This window comes from Pinus tabuliformis, chromosome X, assembly GCF_031772625.1.
Source record: "Pinus tabuliformis cultivar Carrire ecotype Pingquan chromosome X, CPIR1, whole genome shotgun sequence".
Lineage (NCBI taxonomy): Eukaryota > Viridiplantae > Streptophyta > Pinopsida > Pinales > Pinaceae > Pinus > Pinus tabuliformis.
This window is the reverse complement of record NC_142308.1, coordinates 1,535,495,560-1,535,518,041: the sequence shown is the minus strand read 5'-3', so window position 1 is coordinate 1,535,518,041 and position 22,482 is coordinate 1,535,495,560. Positions and strand designations below refer to the sequence as shown.

At 38.6% G+C, this 22,482-nt stretch overlaps 1 protein-coding gene across 4 annotated transcripts in view; it reads right to left on the bottom strand.

The window, feature by feature from the left end:
* Positions 1–649: 649 nt before the first annotated feature.
* LOC149145901 (uncharacterized) overlaps positions 650–22,482 on the bottom strand; it is a 38,427-nt gene continuing 16,594 nt past the window's right edge. For 3 of the 4 annotated variants that reach the window (XM_089447480.1, XM_089447482.1, XM_089447479.1), the window contains 4 exons: positions 2,462–2,519; positions 1,927–2,214; positions 1,690–1,771; positions 650–1,484 (listed from right to left, as the gene is read on the bottom strand). In XM_089447480.1, the coding sequence (XP_089303606.1) occupies positions 1,331–1,484; positions 1,690–1,771; positions 1,927–2,214; positions 2,462–2,519 (582 nt within the window). In that variant the 3' untranslated portion in view covers positions 650–1,330. The remainder of the gene's footprint in view (positions 1,485–1,689; positions 1,772–1,926; positions 2,215–2,461; positions 2,520–22,482) is intronic. The other variant, XM_089447483.1, reaches the window with a different exon arrangement.

Genomic DNA, 22,482 nt, shown 5'->3' with positions numbered 1-22,482 from the left:
GTGCTCCACACTTGTGTAAATTGTATGAATGCTAATTTATCATGCTAATAATATCGGATTCATAGCATGCTTTAAACAAACCTTATACTTGCATCTAAATAAAGTACCTTAAATTTTGCAATTTTTCCTTGAAATAGCACTCACGGTGTCCAGTGCTAAATCATGTCAACCAAAATGTCCAGCCATGAAGCATGGACTAATCCAAGCATAGAGCCTTCGATTAAAACAATACAACTTGTAATTTGAAATAATAGTGTAGACTAGCCTAGTGCCAATATGTGGAATCAGCTGGCATCATGGGCTTAGATAAACATTCCAATCGAAGCATGTATGTATGTAAGAGGATTTAGAAGATTTTATAGGACATACTCAAAACTTATTAAAACAAAGATAATTAGATATGGAGGATTAAAACTGAAGGCACTTAAGAGGATGACACAAAGAGCATAAACCAAGACACACAAATATGGGACGAGTAACATAGGTCAAAGCAAATACACCTATGGAGAGCCAGTAGTATGAATTATGTTCAAGCCTTAAGTCATCCGTAAGTAATGTGCCAATCAATATGGAAGGTGTTATTATAATGAAAAATTGTCATGGAGAGTCCTACAGAGAAAGAGACATTGGAAAGGCATTGCATGTAATAGATAGATCAAGCCAAATTCATTAAAATGTAGTTCTTAAGTAATGAGACAATCCTTGTAATACTCATTATCATCCAATGATGGAATTGGATTGTGTGGTCTAGAGCCCTGGGATAATGTGCAACGTATAATCTAGGAGCATGTGTCGAGGTGTAATCTCTCTCTGCATGTATACAGTTAACATGTCCTTTGGTACTTAGTAAAAACAACATGGACATAAACCACAAGCCATTCAACCCCTCCCATGGGTAGTAGCACAAGCCAGGTAGCCCCATAGATGGAAACAGACTTATCTGGGCTCATCTAACTACATTGTCCAATGAGCTAGTGAGCCTTTTGTTGCAGGCAATGCCATAGGTCACCAACTTGGCCAACACTTTGAATGTTAGGTCAGCATCAGAAACTAAACAAGACCCATCATTAAATTGAAAATTGTAGTCCCTAAGTGCATTCAACTATTAGAGCAACAAGGTAGAAACCAATACCAAAGACAGCTTCTGCAGGATCATCAACTGAAATGATTAACCAAAGGCATTCTCACTCTGCCTGATCAAGAAACCTAAGCAACCATGCTTAATGCAACGATTTTCCCTGGACAACATGCTTTTTTACATTTTTACATTTATATTATGTTACTCAAAATATCAATACATTATTGATCTTTGGATAAGAACTGACAGGACTTAATCAGGACTGAAGACCATCAAGCATGATGCATTCACACCCACAGGTTTTGCCATGAAGACAAGTGTTGTGAAAGTCACACGTGTTTTAGAACAACTCCATCTCCACAGCTCTCTGCCATAAAAGCTTTGCCATGCTGTTCTCTGTATAAAGCTGTGAGAATTTAGTCATGGTGTTGAACTCTTGAAAAAAGGTAAGAAAAACTAAAAGAGACCAATTACTAGGCCAAACATTAGAGAGATAATAAGAACATGCATGTTGATGTTAGAAACGTGCTACCCAAAATAGCAGCAGTTGACAAGCCCACTCAGATATACGATAACAATACGTTATCCATAAGTGGAAAGAAAGGACTAACCTTTGAATTGATCTTTCAGTCCCTTGATTTAATCTTTTGGCATGTCTTCTTTGCTTTGATTTTATTTGAGCTGTGGATGAACCTGAATCTCCATTTCAACAGTTAAAACATCTCAATAATTTTAGAGGACATCTTTTAACTTACTTCTCTGGAAAGTAGAAATTCAGGTTTAACCAAATTCAGATATCTATAAGAATACATAAAATTCTAAAAGCAGGCTGCTTAAATTTTTACTACCTATTTCTTTCGAAGAATCAGCTTTTCTTTTAACAATATCAGAAATGGCAGATCTTTGCTGGGATTGGAGACCAGAAGGTTCTGCATCAGGGCATTTAGGAGCTTCTGTGCTAAAATCTTCCACTGTAGGTTTAGCTGGAAGCAAAGGTCCTATAATTCTGTTTGAATTTGAAGCAGCTTCTTTGAGCTTCTTTTTCCTGATTCTCTTCCTCTGTGCCCTTGTCAGATGTTGGCTACAACTTTCAACGGAATCACTTGGGGATTCCGAAATGTTGGCATTGATATCATCTGCAAAATGAAACAAATCTTTTGATATCGTTCAACTACCAAAAAGCCCATTTCCTTCTGTCTACTACAAATTGAGTAAATCAAATAAAATATATTACTTCGACAGCCAAAATCTCCATTTCGTTCCATCCACTACAAACTCAGTATATCAAATAACGTGTTAAATAGTTTGACAGCCAATACCCATTTTATACTATCTACTACAATCTGAGGAGGGCAGCATAAACACATTTCCAATAAAACTTGCCTTCGGATTGCAAATTCCCAAGAAGCTCTGGTACATCAACAATTTGCTCTTGCTTAACCTGATGGATATCACCGTCAGTGACATAAATCTAGTTGCAAGATATTCATTGAATATAAGGCCAAGGTAAGAGTATAGAAACAATAAAAATTGATATGTAGTGTAAGAGCCTTGTATTATTTTGCAGATGGCCAAGATGACTTTGAATAGAATCTAAAAACAAGTCAGACAAAGTAGAAACAGTTATTTATGGAATACTGGAAGAAATCTTCTTCTGTCGCCTCTCACCACAATAGTATAAGAACTGTATAAGTGCATGCAATACAAAATGAATCCATTGTTATCAATCTTGAACTTGTAATTAAGATAGTAACTGAGGAGCACCTGTATTTTCCTGCAGATTCAGAGTTCAATATCCTGATTATTTCATATTGGTGTTCCACCTGCTAAAACAGAAGATTTGTAGCTCCTATTACCACAAAATCTAGCCACTAGATCCCTGGCAAGACTTAGAGGTTAGATAACTAAACGAATCCTAGCCAAATGGCTCTCTAAGGAGCTTGCAAAATTTACACCCCAGAATAGTCTTCAATGGCCCTGGGTGAAATGAAGAAGCTAGGTCAAAGAACCAATGGCTCAAGATAGGCGTTGGAGATGCTCAATTCAATTCCCAAACACATCCCACTTTGAATTTAATGATTTTTTTTCAAAAATATACAATAATGGAGAATGGAGGACCAGTGCCTTGGCTAACAACTGAATTTCTGAGCATATGGAGACAAACAAGGAGTGGGTCAACAGCTGAATACCCTGGATGACGTGGGAATGAGAGAGGAATAACCTCTCAATCCAACCCATGTGACTTTCCAAATTAGGAGACTTAAGGTCAAGGAATGCAATCTAGTTTCTTTGATGGATACTTGATAACAAATTTTGCATAAAATAGAGTTCAAAAAGATGTTGCAATTTTTAATATGGAAAATGACAAACCTTAGTTCAACAATTGTAGCAAAATGGAATATAATACCACAAAAAATACCAATATTTATCCAAGCATCACTTTTTCAATCCAAAGAAAGTTCCACATGTTAGAGTCCTATAGTGATAGGATTTACAATTTTTGAATTGGCTGAGGTTAAGTCTTGTAATATTGTACATACATCTGCTTTCTGCAAATGTTTTCCATATTAAAATTTAAAAAAAATGTAAAGAGGGTATGTCCTAAAAGAAATATCAAAGGACAAAAAAAATAAGAAAGATCAAAAAAATGAAAAAATATGAACCTGAAACAAAAAAACAGATCATGAAAGTGTGCAAGTCCAAGTGCCACTACTCTTTACTTTACTGTCTTAAATAATGGTTGTGTGCAGCTTGTCATACATGCCACAACCCATGATAGTCAAACTGCTTAATCTTGACTACTTCATGCTTTGAATTTCAAATTTATAGTTAGAGAATAAAAATCTGACCAAATAGTTTAACCTTGGTAGATTAGTAGATAGGTAGAGAAATAAAAAGAGCTCTAATATTAGTTTAATCTGAGCCCTTGGAAGATATAAGGTAAGAAGTAGATAGTTTGTTACATAAAAGAAAAAAGAAAGAAATGGGTTTGCTAGCTTAAGTGCACCCAACAAAATGAAGAAAAAATGTTAGGGTAGGTAGAAGAAAGGTTGCAGAAATACAAGTCATTTGAAGCATAAGCACTACTATCATGCTTATCTATGTGTTTCAGTGTGCAGGAGCAGTTATCAAAGTGAAAAGCATGTTCATAAGCTGATTTTTCTAACTTCTCCTTCATTGCATTTCACCCCCCACTATATACTTACTAATTTCCCTTTTACCCCTTCATGGCTTGTGAAAACACCATTTCCATTCATTTTGATTCCTACCCCTTGGTTTCACACATTCCCTAGCCAATTTACCTTCTACATTCATTTCCCTTCCCAAAAATCCCTTTCCCCTAGTGTGAAACCCTTTTTCCCCTTGGAAAAATCACTTTCCATTTGATTAATTCCCTTAAAAACCCACTAAACCTCTTATCCTAACTTTTATTTCCCCCCCGCATTACTTTATTAAACCTCCAAAATTCGTTTTTACCCATTATATTCCATAAACCCACATTACTTCATAAACCCGCAGTTAATCGCTGGTTAATTGCACTTAACCATGATTAATCCCATGGGTCCCGCTGACCTCCACCCCATCACCCAAACCGTGCAACTTTGCCACGTGACGGCCATCGGATCATCCACCCCTAGATCTAACGGCCTTCACCCATATCACGCCCGCTTAATGCCCGACTTTTACCAGCCCGAGAGCACGCGATATGGGTGGTTTTGCTTGGGCCCATTTTGCTACGCGTCAGCGTCCGACATAGATTGTGTTCCCTCGGAAAAACACTGCTCGACCCTCATAAGCGGTGTGATACCCTCCAATACTGCCTCCCCGCCATAAAGCAAAACCGCCACTGTTCATTTAATTTCCCCACCAATTCTAACCGCTCTCAGTTAAAAGCCCTCATACCCCATTTTTGGCCTTTTTCGCCCGTTTGCACTGTTGAAGCCTCTGAAGCACACCAGCACCCTTAGAGCTCCTGCGACCAGCTACCAACTGCTAGAACCTTCCAAAACGCCATCACTGCGCACCTCAAAGCCACAAAAGCCTCTGTAGACCTCAATTTTAAACCAGTTTGCAACCCCGACCATAAAATTCCAGGTATTTAAGCAGAAAACCAAGAATTGCCCTCTCATTTAAAAAGTACACTGAATTCATGAAATAATTGAATGAATTTACTTAATTTCCCTTTAAATTGAGAGTTTCCATTCCTAAAATACCAAAACCCCTACTTGCAAATTGTTGATACCCTACACTGGTTACAGAATTGTTAAAACCTCACTCCCCTAGCCATATAACCCAAATTTCCACAGTTTATTACAGAAATGGCTGCCCAGACCTCTCTAGATGTCAGACCAGTGACAACCCCTCATTTAGACATTGACCACCTAGCCCTGGCAGACAAAGACTTCCAAATCAAAGATACAGCCACCCCATGCCACCTTCTGAGAATCCACTACTAGGCCAAGGATAGGTTCCTTAACCATGTTGATGGTATAAACCTTTGGGAATCTAATCTGCCCAAGTATACATTCCCAGAAATCCATCCATTCCCAGACATAGTACCTTTTTGTCATGCCTGTTACATTCCAAGTAATAGGACTATTGAGGCACCAAACCATGAGATATTATTCACCATTACTGCTGAATCCATCAACCAGATGCTGCAAATCCAGCCTAGTCCTAATTTGACTCCTTTGTCCATTAGGACACCTATTGGACCTGTACATCACACTGGGCCCAGACAAGATCAAACAAATATTTCAGAATTTCATCATTGAGGAGTGCCATACTCCTAAAGACATTCCACCCTATGTTGCCACTATTTTTTCAGAGACTGGCAAGAGAATAATCACCATGATTTCATGCATCCTAGGATGCACATCAGACGAGTTTGTGGATGAGGTCATCATGGCTTTCTTGTCCATTTTCACTCTAGGCAAGCCTCCTGCCATTTTGTATGATTAAGTGCAATTCATTGCAAACAGAATGCATGAACAGCTCACTAGACTACCCACTGAAAGAGTTTTCAAATACTCTTCAGTGTTGTTTCATATGTTCCTCTATTACCAGACAGATAAATTCCCTTTGAAGATCCAGAAATTGGACACCAAGGGAAAGGAAAGATCAATTATCTTCTCGACACCCTTGGTCCACAAGTTTTCCACTTCATACAAAGACTTCATAGACTCTTTTGTATACCCAGTTATGAACATGTTGACTTCTAAGATTCAGACTAGAATCAGCTTAGAAATTAAAAGAGTACTGCAACTGGCCAAGAATAGCAAGGTGGGAGACTGGTACCTCTACCAAAATCACACTGAAATCAGGGTCTATGGCTGTGAGCTAGCCCCCTACAAATTGCCTAAATACTTCCCAAGGAGAATATTTGCCCTTGAATACTTCAGGAAAATCATAAGTGCAGATGAGGTCAACTTCCTAGCTGCTAGGAAGAAGACACAGTTTAAGACGAAAAACCAAATGGGCCCATTCATCTGCAACAGTAGAGAGGTTGGATCTGAGGCTAATAAGATGCTCCAGGAAATGAAATTCAGGAATAGTTTCATATGGCATTATGACCCTCATGGGGTTATAAACAAGCTTAGGCAAAAGGTCAAGCTGGGACCTTACATCCACTACCCAAGACCTGACATTGAACAATATGCTAATCAGTTAGAATGGGTAGAGAATACATTGATTGACATGGACAACACAATTGTGGATGTGGAGAACACCATGATTGATTTAGAGAAACAATTTGACCAGAGCTCTTTCCTGCAGGTTCCAGAGTTGGGAGAGCCAATGAACATCCCTCCTGTCATTCAGACCCCTCTCAATGAGGAGAAGAATCCTAAAAGAAACAGGGAGGAAGCATCAAGTTCTGCCATGGAGACCACTGATGAGCAGTTCAAGCTAAACAAAAGGCCCAAATTGAATCCTGTGTCTGAACAGGAGGAAAACATTGCATCAGAAGAAATCATTGACACAGAGGCAATGGGGCAGAGCAGTAAACAGACAACAGAGACAGCTGCATCAACAGAAACAAAACCATCTACTTCCAACACACAAATCATACAGAGACAGAAGAGTGTGGAGGTGTCTTCCTTTGTCAGGCCAGCTGACAAGGAAACAAATATCAAAGAAAGATTTAAGGAAATAAAAATGAGGAACGAAAAGCTGAAGGCAGACACATATGCCAAGTACCTGAAGATGACACCACCAAACCAGAACAGATTGATGTCAGCCTTTGACATCAAAGAAGGAAAAATGCAGGTGTCATTCCTACAGCCCACTGTATAGCAACCCAAAACCTCAGCAGACTACAAGAAGACCAATTTTGAGGTCTTGGCTAGGGATGTTCATCCCATTGATTAGATCGAATTTCACAAGCAAGCTAGAGAAATGATCTACTCCACCCTCACAGCAAAGGCCATGGCAACATTCAAACTGAAAGATTCATTAGACAATGTGACAGCCTAGTACAAACTGGAAAAGGCCTCCTCCAGCGCCAAAGACACTAGGATAAAGTCCTTGGAAGACCTGGTTATTGAAATAGGCCATGACCCAAAGGACATCAAGGCTGCTGAATAGTTAATCAAGAAGAAGAATGAGGATATTGCAGCCCTCAAGAAACAGCTCAAGCTGCCTCAGTTACAACACCCACAAACAAAGGAAGTCCTGGAAAGCCAGACAAATCATGAAGAAATGATGGACTTGGTGCTGCAACTCAATGACCAATTGAAGGAGATGGAAAAGGAACTAGATAGCTTGATTCAGCTCAAACAAGCTAGTATTGATAGTGCTCCTCCAACTATCATTCCAACAGTGACCACAGTTGTACCTTCCACTCTGGCAGCAACATTAGCTCCCACTGGTCCAATGGCCACTGCATTGCCAGCATCAACTTTGACTACATCAACAACAGCATCAATAGCAACAGGTACCACAGGTGATGAAGCAAACAGGCTCGTCAAAGCAATGGAAGAAATGTCCATTCAGACCAATGAGACAAACAAACTGAAGGAGAAAGTCAGCAGCCTTGAGACAGATTACAAACTTGCCCAGAGTATGCAAAAAGAAGAGCAGCAAAAGGTTGCAAGGATGAATGAAAGGCCTAGAGAAAGAACTGACCTTGACTGAACCAATAGGAAAGGCTAAAGAACAACTGTGGGCCAATATCATTGACTCAATCAATGATATTTGGCCATCCATCTAGGTCATATTTGAGCAGATTGATTTGATTGAGCACGCAACAGAAGCCATTGAAAGGGTTAAAAACTTAAAACAGAACTTGGAGATATGCCAAAGGAAGCAGCAAGAATCATCCACTTCCTCAACTCCAAGAATAAATATGAACTACAAGAGCTTGAAATACCTGATAGGACAGGTACCATTTTAGAAGTCAAAAAAGTCCTCACCAAAAGGAATTTGATGTTGAATTTAGAAGATAAGTGTCAAAACATGCAGCTAGCCGTTGACAGGTTCATGGCTAAGTTTGAACTGTTGAAGGAAAAGGGATTACCTAATCCCTTAGTTATAAATGACAAGTTAATGACACATGCAAATTACAACAAGAAGATCAGGGAAGTGGCCAAAGAACAGGTGATCACTTCATCTATGAAGGGCATGCCAACAAGCAAAGTCTTGTACCAAACTTTTGAAAACTTGTTTTACCTCCAGCATGAGGTAAAACACCTATTTATTAATAAGCCCACTTTTGCCAAATATACAGAGGCAGATGAGATATACAGAAAAATGATCAATATCCAATTACCAGATGAAGAAAGATGGGAAAAACTGAATGATTTACTGTAGTAAAAACACAGTAAATTATAAATGTACAGTAAAAAGTGAAACAACAAAGTAAAAGGATATTGACAGGTCAGCAGGATTAAAGTGTATCAGATGAAAGAGTATCAGGTGAAAGGTTAAAGTAAAACAGAGCATCCAGCGTGAAAGCCAAACAGCCTAGCAGCATAAAGGGCTAAAAATCAAAGTCTACAGCCAGCAGAACCAAAATAAAAGGGACAACATGAAACAGTTCAATAGTTGTCTCTATCTTCTTGCAAGAAGATATTTCTTTTTTCCTAGATTAGTTCTGAATACAGTTTCAGATATTTTGTAATTCCTTTTGTATAAATACTTCAAAATTCGAAGTATTATGGTGGATTATTTTACATTTGTAGAGTTATTTTGATCTTGAACCTAAGGGTGATTGTACCATTTTCAAGTCAACAGACTAGAGCAAGTAATAAAAGCATTTCGCTACAGGATTCATGAGATGAGCCATTTGCAGTGAAGTACTTTCTTTGTGTGATTTTTTTACCTTTCTTATGTGTTTTCATAATCTTAAATGTGTTCTAAAATCTAAATGAATTAACTAGAAATATCACTCAGAATTTGTTTAATTACACTCTGTTTTGCACAGTTAGTCATTTACATGTTTTCCTCTGATACCTGGATTTGAGAACCCTTAATTGCTCTCCCATCCCGGTTGACTTCTTTCATTCTTTCCAAAGTCTGGCCTAGGGAACCCTTAATTGCTCCCTGGATCCGATTTGAAGCCATTCACCATTTAGCCTTTGAGATCTACAGTAACTTATCTATCTTGCCCTGTAGACACTGTTTTTAGAACTGAATCCAGTCTTGTTTGTCAGACATCCGACTCCATAGCCCAATGGTAGAAGCCAAACCTCTGTTCATCTAAGTAAAGTGATCCCACCACCAAATTTTCAAAACAAAACCCAAGTGCAAGCAATAACTAGCCTAAAATCATCTTAACTAAAACAAAGTTAAATTATAAAGAGAGAGCCCTCTCTGAGCATCAGGAAGGCTAGGTCCTGATCTCCAAAAGTGGTTTGTGGTTACCTTTGGTTTTTCTTTCTTCATACTTCAAAAGAAATATCAAAGTGATAACACCACATTCAAAACATATCTTCCCCAAGACAATTTGCCTCACTTGAAACCTCCAAAGCCAAAATTTACAAGGAAAATCACAGATATTTCAGATGGCTATGGGATTTCTCCCCTAAAACTCCATGAGAAAATGAGGAAGTGCACCTCTATTTATAGAGGAGGTGATCAACCTCCTTCATAATAAAATAATAATTTCCCAAGCTAAAATCCCCTAATTTAGTCTAAGGAGGACCAAAACGCCCTCTCTACCATTAATTAATCCAAATTACACAATTTTAAGGAGCATTCATGCCACTTGTACAACAATCATGGGCTCAAGCCCCAAAAGATGACCCTAGAAAGGGGTGTTGGTGCAGCGTCCAGCCTCCAAAAGCCCTTCAACCACGTGCCTTCTCCAATAAGTCTTCAAATCTACTACCCAAAGTCCTCTATATTGGCACACAACCCCAAAATCCTCTTCCAAGGTGGACAAGCATGCCCCAAGAAGTATGTCCAGCCCCCAAAGCCTTCAAATAATGGTTCCTTGTTCAACAATCCATGCAAGTAACCCTCCAAGTAGTCCTCCAAAGTGGGTGCAAAAGCCACCGACATCCCAAATATCATCCAAAAGGGGTTGTCTTATCATACAAGTTTCTTCTTCAAATCGGACACTTCCTATAGTGCAAAGGTGGGTTCTCAAAGTGGACTGCCCAGCCTCAAAATAACCCCTTAAAAGGTGCAGATGCCCAATCTGTTGAGAAATCAATGCTAGTAGAGTTAGGGTTAGATTTCTCTTTATTGATAATTACTTGTGAATTAGGTTGGCTTATTTTATTTCTTTGTTATATTATCTTTCATGATCATCAAGCAATTACCAAATTATGTGTGTAGGAAGATCACAAAAACACAAGACACAAGATGTAGGCACTCTGCCAGGGCAAAACCCCTATCTAGGGGAAAACCCAGTCAAATCTCTTCCTTCAATTGTTTTCTTGAGACTCTTCAACCTAGACACAGACCTCCAACCATCAAGTCAGCCTCCTCTTCCAGCAACTTCATCCCAGAATTTTGACCTTGAAGCAGCAACACTTCAACCCAGCGAATGGAAGCAGCAGCAGCAACAACAACTTTGACTTGACAAGAAAAACTTCGATCTCCTAGAGGAATCCAAATGAGAGAGAGATAGATAGCCCAAAATTTCAATTTTCTCTTTTCCTTCCTCTTTCTCCAACTTTGCACTTCCTTTAGCCTTCTTTCCTTCTTCGCACTTTTCCAACTCTTTCTTTTGGATATCAAACTTGTGTGTGAGTGAGAGAATACTCCAATATATTTGATCTGCTTGTATATATAGGCTTGAGGTGAGGTCTAATTGCCTTGTTTGAGGCTGACTAGATCTCCTTGAGGCCAACTTGGTGTGGAGGCGTCAGATACCTAATTTGACTCAATAATAAATCTTTTTACCTGATTCAAAAGCCCGATAAGGGTCTCATAAAATGTACAATGACTCTATTGACTCAATATAAATCCTAGGAGTCCACAATGGGGACTTTGACTAATAAAAGATGACCCAAGCATGAAACCCATGCTTTAATAAGTCATTGTAATAATAATAAAAATTTTCTTTTTCATTCTTTTAACAAGTACATTACATAATGACTCAAAAACATTTATGAAGATAGAACCTAGTTACATTTTTCAACACGTATTCATAATAACATATACAAGTACAAGGAAGATCTCAAAACATATGAACTATGAAGAGTTTAGGCACCGCAATGCCATGGACTAGATTCCTGACCAAGGCAATCTATCCAAGGTCCTCCAACAGTTTAGGCACTCACAGTGCCATGGACTAGATTCCTGACCAGGGCAATCTATCCGGGTGGGACTAAGATGGACTAAAGCTTTCAGCCTCTCTAGGTACCATCAAGCTTACTTGCTAACCATCAACCCAGGGATCCAGGTGTGTATTCAAGGTCAGAGCTCCATGACCAATGCCACCCTCCCTACTTCGGGATCCAGACATCAACACATAGTGCCGACCAAATGTCCTCCCAGGCAATGTGTCTCACATAAAAAGCCTCAACAAATCTTTTCCAAACTTTTATTATCATCAACAAGATCAGCAATATCAACTAAACCAAGCATGCTTCTAAGATATTCAAACTTCTTATTAGGAAGAGACTTTGTTAATATATCAACTACCTGATCGTCTGTCAGGAGATACTGTAGCTTCACAATCCCATCCTACAACATGTTCCTAATGTAGTGGAACTTATTGTTGATATGCTTCATCCTAGCATGAAACACGTGATCTTCAAACATCTTGATGCAACTTTGATTGTCACAATTGATCACAGTAGGACCCAAAGGCTTCTCGAACAAATCTATCAGAAGTTTCCTTAACCATACAATTGCCTTTCCTACTTCACATGCAGCCACATACTCTGCTTCAGCACTATGCAAAGCAATGGGATCTTGCTTTCTACTAATCCATGAGATCATGGCAGATCCCAAACTAAAGCATCCACCTATAGTGCTTCTTCCATCGGTTTCACTGCCACCCCAATCAGAATCTATGAAGCCAATCAGCTTGACTTCCTTGCTATCGTAATTTAGGCAGTGATGTATAGTGCCACAAAGATATCTCAATATATGTTTGGCAGCTATCCAAGGATCATGACGAGGCTCCAACTGAAACTGACTAAGAATGTTCACAGCAAAACATATATCCGAACTAGTATTTACCAGATACATCAGAGAACCCACCAACTTATGATAGGAGGTAGGATCTATGAGACTTGAGTCAAAGCTCCTCAACTTCTTGAGATTGGTGATCATAGGAGTAGTCATGGGCTTGGAATCCATCATCCCAAATTTCTGCAATAACTTGATGATATACTTCCCTTGCCCCAGATATATCTCCCCAGGTTTCTGCCATACTTCCAGACCTAGGTAATAATGCATCAGTCCCATATCCTTCATCTCAAATTCGGTTGCCAACATCTTCTTGCATTTGTGTATCCTTCGCTCCACACCTATAATGAATAGATAATCCACATATAGTAGAATAAGGACTGGCTCATTATCCACAACCTTTGATGTAGAGATTTGGATCAACAGTACTATTCACGAACCCAATTCTTAGAAGGTATGCATCCATTCGTGCATTCCATGCCCTAGGAGCTTGCTTCAAACCATATAGGACCTTCTTGAGTCTACATACATGAGAGTCTTTGTTATTTACTTCAAAATCTTTGGGTTGTTCAATGTATACTTCCTCATCAATGGTCCCATTCGGAAATGTTGTCTTCACATCCATTTGATGGATATTCCATCCCATTGTAGCAGCCAATGAAACCAAAGATCTAATGGTAGTATACCTTGCAGTGGGTGCAAAGGTTTCTTCATAATCTATGCCTTCCTTTTGAGAGAAACCCCTTGCAACAAATCTAGCTTTGTATTTGTCTATACTTCCATCAACAATGTGCTTGATCTTATAGATCCATTTGGAGGTGACAACCGATTTGTCACTAGGTCTAGGAACGATTTCCCAAACCCCATTCTTCATGATGGATTGATATTCTTCCTGCATTGCCTTCTTCCATACTTCTTGATGAGCAACTTCTTCAAATGTAGATGGTTCAACTTCAATCAATTTTGTCATATATGCAGCATATCCAGAATATCTTTTCGGCCTTTTACTTTCTCTAAAGGTTCCTTTCGTAGCTCCATGTCCTTCAACATCTTCAAGAGTAGCTTTTAACCAATTTGGCCTCTTCCTTGTGTTTGGTATGATCACAAGTTGAATAGGCTCACTTGGTCCTTCTTCTTCTTGAATTGTAGATGGATTATCGTGTTGTACTTCTTCTTCTTCGAATATTGGTACATCTTCGTCATTGGAATCAATAGGAATGTCCTTGGATCTTTTGTAGGCATGATTTTCATCAAATATAACGTCCCTGCTTACTTCAATATGTCTTCCTTCCTTGATGTAGATTCTATATGCCTTTGAGGAGAGACTATAGCCAACAAAGATCCCTTTGATACTTGTAGAAACTAACTTCTTTTGTTTCGGAGATTTGGAATGTGGATATAGGCAGGAATCCAAAAGATTCAGAGATGGTCCACACGTTGCTTCTTCCTTGTAAATGCTTCCTCAGGTGTCATATTCTCAAGAATTATATGAGGACTTCTATTTTGAATATATATTGTTGTCATTACTGCTTCTCCCCATAGAAATTTTGGTAAGTCTTGATCAAGAAGCATTGTTCATATACCTTCTTCAATTGTCCTATTCTTTCTTTCAGCCACTCCATTTTGTTAGGGATATTAGAGAACAATGAGCTCCCTCTTAATGTAATCAATTCTTTAAAAGTGTATTCCCCACCATTGTCGAATCTCAAAGTCTTTATTTTTCTTTTAGTTAGGGTTTCCACTTCAAATCTGAACTCCTTGAATTTCTCAAATACTTCATCCTTTTCTTGAGAAGGTAGAGTCATGTCTTTCTAGAGTGATCATCAATGAATGTTACATAGTAAAGATGACCTCTAAGTGATTTATCAGACATAGGCCCACACACATCAGAATGAATGAGGTCTAATATTTCTTTAGACCTTGTTTTACTATTTGTAAATGGTTTTCTTGTATGTTTTCCCAAAGAACATCCCTTGCAAACTCCTTCACAATCTTCTTTAATATTGGGGATGCCATGAACCAGTAGATTTAGAGTGGGAATGACCTTGTAGTGTAGATGACCATATCTATTATGCCATAGCTCAATGGGACTGATTTCCATATGAACTAGAACTTGAGGAGGTGGTGTAATGACACTATATAAGCTTCCTTCACGAACTCCAATAACCCTAGCTTTATCAATACTTGAATCTTTTCCCCAAACCAAGACCTTTCCATCAACAAAAGCAACTCTAACCACTTTATCTTCTAAACAATAAATTGAAAGCAAATTCTTTTTCAAACCTAGAACATAGAGTATATTGTTGAGATGTAGTTTAGCTCCATTCTCCAACTTCAATGATGTTGATCCCAGGTGTCTAACAGCATAGCTTTTGTTGTCTCCCAATTCCACTGCATGAGAAGATGGTTCCTTTGATAGAGTGTGAAGTTGTTTACTCTCCCTTGTCATATGCCTTGATGCTCCACTGTCAATAATCCATGCATTGTCATCATTAAGACCCCATTGGGCAAATTGTAACTTGTAAAGAAAAATATTTTTGTCATTAAAAGTGTCAAAATACCCTTCAAGACCAAGTCGACCTAGCAGCTGGGAAGTTGGCCTATTTTGAGGAGCCACCTTGAGAAGCCTATATAAAGGAGGGTACTCGACCTCCTTGAGACACATTCATCACTCTCTCATTCAAGCGAAGGAGGAAGAAGAAGAAGGCAACGAAGAAGGAAGAGGACGAAGGAGACTTGTCTTTGGGCTATTTTTCTCTCACACATGCGAAGGAAGGCTAGGGTTTCTGCAGTTGTTCTAGGATTATTTTCTGCAGGTTTGATCTTGAAGAAGGAAGGAAAAGAAGGTCAAGTGAAGGTCACAATAAGTCATCCTCAAGCTCTGGAAGGAAGAGAAAGTCAAGTGAAGGTTTGAGGAAGTCTCAAGAGGCTAGAAGAAGCTCACACGTGTGGCAGCAACAACTGCAGGAGGGTCGAAAATTTCAGATCTGCAATGGAGGTTGAAATTCTACAGTTGGGGGTCAAAGTTGTGCTACTGGAAGAGATTTGACTGGGCTTGACTTGGTCAAGGAAAGCACATCATTTGGAAAGGTTGGACTTGGTCTTGGAGGGTATTGGTCTTGGTCTAGAGGTCTTGGAATTCATCAATTGAAGAATCTATAAGAAGAGGAGATTCTGCGGGTTTTCCTCTCTAGTGGAGAGGTTTTGGCCCTGGCTTGCACCTTATATTTTGTGTTCTTGTTCTTCTTGTTTTGCTAGTTGTTTGATGATACATAAACATAATAACAAGTAAAGAAGCTAATAAGTAAGAAAAGGAAAAAGACATCACAAGAAGTCATCAAAGATAAGAGAAACTCTAATCATTGCCCTATAGATTTCTCAACAATCATGATTTTATGTATTTGATGTAAAGAGAAAAATAAATTTATTATTGTCATTCTTAAGGCATGGGTTTCATGCTCAAGGAAAATTTATTTTTTGGTCAAGCACACATTGAGTGCTTCCAGGACTTCTTATTGAGTCTACAAGTCAATTGAGTCATTGTCATGTATGGAAGACCCTTTTGGGGTTGTTACATATTGTAAAGAAAATTTATTTGAGTCAAAAATAGAGTCAAAGACCCTCCAAGACCTTGTTAAACAAGTAGCAACAAGTCGGCCTACATGAAGGGACAAGTCGGCCTAAAGATAGCAATTCATACCCCTCAAAAGCCTATATATAAGAAGGAACTCGACCTCATTTGGATATACTCTCAAGCAAGTTCGATCTCCTCAAGATAGAAGTTGGAAAAGGACAAAAAAGAAGAAGAAGAGCAAGATTGAAGTTTTGGGCCTCTCTCTCTCTCTCTCGTGTTAGGGTTTCTACAGTTGTTGGGCAAGTCGAAGTGTTGGAAATTTGTTGGGCAAGTCGAAGTGCTGGAAAGTTGTTGGGCATGTCAAAGTGTTGGATAGTTGTTGGGCAAGTCGAGGTGTTGGATAGTTGTTGGGGTCGAAGTTGCAGAAGAAACTATTGGGTCAAAGTTGCAGAAGAAACTGCTAGGTTGAAGTTCCAAAAGAACTGTTGGGTCGAAGTTGCAGAAGAAACTATTGGGTCAAAGTTGCAGAAGAAACTGTTGGGTCGAAGTTGCAGAAGAAACTGTTGGGTCGAAGTTGCAGAAGAAACTACTGGCTCGAAATTGCTGAAGAAGGTGTTGGGGTCGAAATTGTTGAAGAAGGTGTTGGGGTCGAAATTGCTGGAAAGAAAGCTCATCAAGGAGAAAGGTTGACTTGGTCTTGGAGGGGTCTTTGTCAAGGGTATTAGGTCTTGGAATTCGTCAATTGAAGATTGTATAAGAAGAGAAGAATTCTTGTGGGTTTTCCTCTCGATTGGAGAGGTTTTGGTCCCAGCTAATTGCCTACATCCTGTGTCCTCTTATCTCATTGTTCTTTATGATTTGGTAGTTGTTTGATGATAAGAACATTAAATATAATCAAGAGAAAGAAGAAGCTAATCAAGTTAAGTAAAAATCCATCACAAGCAGTTATCAAAATAAGAGAAATCACCTAACCTGTTGCCCCTAGATTTCTCAACAAGTAAGAAGTCTCCTTAGATGTTGAAGAAGGAGAAAGGATCTATTCCCTAATCAAGAGGGAATGAGGATCTCCTCTTTGGATGAGAGGCAGTGATGTTAGACATCATATTCTCCATGTGTCATGCACTAGACCAGGACTAACAGTCGTAAGTCTTAGTGAAGGCACTAGGAAGGAGAATGGAGGATTGGATAAGCATCTGAGATTGATACTCCTTGAGGATATAGAATCCAAGATAGGAAGTTGATCGACACTCTTTGAGGATTGGACAGGTATCCAAGACAAGAGTGGTCGAAGAGGACTAATGTTCTTTGAGGATAGGTAATCCAAGATAAGAATAAGTCCTAAAAGGACATACCTAGTGAACATCTGGATGGGGTATGTGCCTTAGAGGTAGTGTGGTGTCTCATGTAAAGCCTCCCAGCATTATGCTCTAAAATAAAATGAGCTTGTCAGTTAAAGGCCTTACTATGATGACAATGTTGGTTATGATGTTGATGCTTAAAAGATGGCTTATCAATCCAACTCTTCTTATGAGAACTCTTCAATTTGAGAATATCCTTGTACCGATTGTACAATTATGAATACCTCCCTAGTTAAGAGGGAGTGTTGGAAAATGTAACTAGTTTCGGTCTTCATAATTGTCATTGTACTCATGTCATTATGTATATCTTATGTAACAAGCAAAAGAAGAAAGAAAAATATTATTTTTAAGCATGGGTTTCATGCTTCTTTTAAATGGTCATCTAGGTCAAGCATGCATTTCATGCTCCTAGGGTTTGTCAAGTCATAAGAATAATTGTCATGAGTCAAGAGAGTCAATATTATTTGTATAAGACCCATTTGGGCAAGTTGTAACATGTAAAAGAATTTATTTTTTGAGTCTAGAAAGTAAAAAATACCTCTAAGACCAAGTCGGACCTACCAGGTCTAAATGACCAGTTTTAAAAAGAATACATCAAATAATTAATTTTTAATGACAAAAAAGTTAAAAACTATTTTTAAGGTTTAAAACAATGATTCCGAGCCAATAGAGACAAAATATGCAAAGTTTGCTCATTTATATACCATGCAAAGGTGAATATATCAAAATGGCACCGAGTGCAATACATATCATCGACAAAATACCTAAGCTATGAGGCTCTAAATGGCCTATAAAGTCCAAAAACAATGCTACATGCTATGAGGCCATTGGCCTACTACAAGACAACAAGTCTAGACTCTAGACTCTAGAGTCTACACATGATCAATTATCAAATTCATCACCACTACTAGACACATGATCATCATCATCAGCAAGAGCTACATAGACATCATCTGGATCAGAGTTTGAGGATGCCTCAGCCTCATCTGCAACCTCAGTAACACTGCCACCAATAACAATAAAAGTGGACCTAATGGAAGCACGAGTTGGTCGAGCTACGCCACTAGTGCCTTCCATCAGTTGTTTGCCCTTTCTTGATGCGGATACTGATCCTAGTTCTGATGGTGCCACCAAATTTGCTTCATCCCCCGCTAATGCCATGTCAATATCAAAATCAGCATCAAACACAGGGTCTTCAGTCTTCTCCACCCATTCTGATGTTGTATCAATATCATCCAACACAATGGGATCTAGATCAAGTGTTTTGTTCATCATTTGGTTTCGCTTAGTCGAAGGTTGTATTGCACGAAGACAAGATCATTTAATAGTTTTTGTCCAAACGGTTTCTCTTCTTCGTGTGTATGCACTCAAAAACAGACCAGTTGCGCTCACAACCTGAAGCACTACAAGTTTGGCTGACTCTAATTGAAAACTTTTGCAATTCAGGACATTGGCTGCCAAATGACTCCCACCAATGTGCTGCAAAGAAAAAGACATTAATTAGTAACTTAGTTCATTTCATTACTTATTTACAAATTAGAAGTATTTATAGATAATTTGAATTGTAAATTTGTAAACGATTTAACTTGAAAAGAAAAACAAATTGGAAATTGGAATTGTTTACCTGGTTGATCCACATCTCTTGCCATCTTTGCCAAGTTTTTGCCAAAGGTACCAGCTGCTATACTGAAAAGAGTAAGTTGTCTATGTATTTCCAACTGGTCTGCATGGCTAGGGACCATGCGCTCCAAGCAATCAATCAATCCGACTTTGACCTCCCCATCAAACTCACAAAAACTCCAAACGAGATGTGTGAGACAAATGAGAGGGGCAAGCTCCTTTTAAAGGCTTGGAGAGGGTGTTTTTGGAGGGAAAGAACCCTTATTTTCCCTCCAAAACACCCTACAACCTTCGTAAACCGTATTGCATGGGTCCCTCGCCGCCTTGGCAACTAACCGGTAGGTTTAGGACGGAACCGACCAGTTTAGGACAGAATCGACAAATTTGACCATAAATCGATTAGTTAGGACCGATTTTTCTAATTTTTTTGCAAAGGGAGGGGTCAAACCAGGTTTTTCTATCAGTTTGGCCCAGTCGGCTAGTGAACCAGCCGGTTTGACCAGTTACTGGTTCAAACCGACCAGTTTTTAAAACACGGCCAGTGACAAGTCAGCGTAGAAGAGGCCTATTCAACATCTTGTGAAAGGTATACAAAGAAGATGAATTCAAATCATTTGGAAAAACATTCGATTTGCAAAAAGAAGTTCGATCTGAAGCAAGAAAAGAGGAGAAAAAGTAGCGAAGGTCTAGGAGAAGGAAGCATCTCAAGAAGAAACCGAAATTCTAATTTTTGTACACTTTTCTGCTCACACGTGCAAAGGAACTAGGGTTTTTGCAATTGTTGCAACGCCAAAAGTTGCAAGCCGAAGTTGCAGATCTGATTTGAGGGTTGAAACCTTGATTGAAGCAGATCTTCAAGGAGATGACTTTCGTTGACTTTGGTGGACCTTGTCTTGTCTTAAAGGAGATCGTTTGGAGGGTTGACTTGGTGCTTGGAAGAGGTTTGACTTTGGTCTTTGGGTCTTGGTTTTCTCATTTGAATTGATTCTATAAGAAGAGAAGAGATTCTTACTGGGTTTTCCCCTGGGCGGGGTTTTGCCCTGGCTTGGAGACTACTTCGGGTGTCTATTGTCTCTATTGTTTATGCTCTTGATAATTTTTTGATGAACTAATCTAATACAGAATAATAAGAATCTAACTGAAGTTCGCAAGCAATTATTAAGGATAAGGAGAATTGTTTAAATAGCTGTCCTACTTGATTCTCCAACAATTGTCACTCATGTTCATGGTTATTTAATCATCCAATGACTATTTGGAGATCAACTATAGTTATATTAGAACATTAGCCTTTCTACACACATGTTGAGGTTGATTTAAACCATTCAATGGTTAAATTAACTATTTATCTTGGGTAAGGTTTGTTACTTGGGTGCCCTACTTCATTTGGCATTTTTTCACGCTTTGGGGGTTTTTTAGAGATTGGTATAGGATTTTATATCGAGCGCTCCTCTCTTTGTCATAGATTTTAAGGCATGCATTATATTAGTATTTTGGGAGAGGATGGCATATTTCTCTAGGGCACACTTTTCTTGTGCACGTGGTTTTGGTAAATCAGTTGATGGTTATGCAAAAACATTTGCACATTATTCGATGAGTTGTAATCACCTTGAAGTATTTTATTGGGATGATTTAGTCAAACATAATAGGGTTCAGGTGGTTGCACATTAGAAAAAAATCTTTGGGTTGTTATCTTGCCCATTTGCGTACGTTTGAGTTGTAACCACCATGGAGCATACTTCATGATTATTTGGAGAAGTTGATTTTGTCAAGCTTAACAAGATGGGATGATTGCGCATTGGAGGTAGCACTTTTCCATTTTGGGGAAGTTGTTGAAGGTCTCAAGACCTTTTACCTATCATGCATGTGAAGTGCTCCACCTTTTTGGCACTTTGCACACTTTCCTATGGAATTAGTTGGAGGCGACCAACTTTGGGTCTACATGTGGAAAGGAGTTCCTTGTTCACTTGGTTCTCAAACACCTTTGTAGACCTTGTTCACATGTGATGAAGGGATGTGCCATTCACGATATCCACACATGCTTCATGGAAGATATTTATTGCAAACATGTTCATGCACCTTATGGACCACATCACTATTTTTGGAGAATATAGAGCATTCTCCTAGGGAAATTATGTTATTATTTTCTCACTCATTCTTCTTGGAAGGCGCACATTTGGAGGAGGGTATTTTATTATTTCAAAGAGCCTTACATTTCCTTGGTGAAACCCTAGGGGGATTCACCATCTTTTTTATAAGTTTATGCTAATTTCATAGTTATATATCAATTAAACTTGTAATTTATCATTGTTGGGCTGTTATTTCATGTTGCATTCATTCTCCTAACAAAAGAAACCAAGGCCTCCTGTTCCAAGTGTATTTTCACACTCTTGGTTTTCTTTTTCTTCACTCCAAATATGGAATTTCTGCATATTTTTATCATGAGATCTGGAATTTTTGGATGGCAGCAAGCTTGTTCTTATTACAGCATACTCTCAAGTAGTAACTCGAGAACATCTTTCATTCTTGATTTATGCAATCAAATTTCACTCTTGTGCTTTAAAAGGTAACTTGTTCTTTCATTTATAGAGTGATATCTAAGAGTTGAATTGTATTCACTGGTGCAGCTTATCTTTCATTTCAGACCTAACACACAATAATTAGTTCCTAACCCTCTTTATATTGTGGTGGTTTATGCCCTTGTTTCTTGTTGGATATTCTCTAAGGCATCTTATCATTTATTAGGCATTGTTCCATCTAATCATATATTAGGCTGTATATTGAAGTGAATGATATTTTGCAACACAACAACTTACTTGACATGTTTGCTTCACATAGATAGTGATAACTCCCCTGGGTTTCAAAGAGCAGGCTGAAAGTGAAGGGGAAAGTATACTAAGGTGACATTGATGCATTTCCCAAGTGTACTTACCTCCGTAGCACTGCAGTTGGGACTTTCACAAGAGTGCTAATTGGGGCAGTAACAACATTAATCTACAAACACATATTATTGTAAATATGAATGAATAAACAAATCTAAACTCTCAAGTACATCTATCTTCTATTGAAAACCTAAAAAAGAATAAATACATTGTAATATCTCAAAAAACTAAAACTCAATAACCAGCACAGTGCATCTCTTTTTAATAAAATAAAATGAGAATGGAAAGTACAAGTATCTAGACACATGCAAGAAGCACTCAATTTGACTATGTCACACCCTAACCCTAATCTTATGTCCTACTACACCATCCTACATGGATAGGATT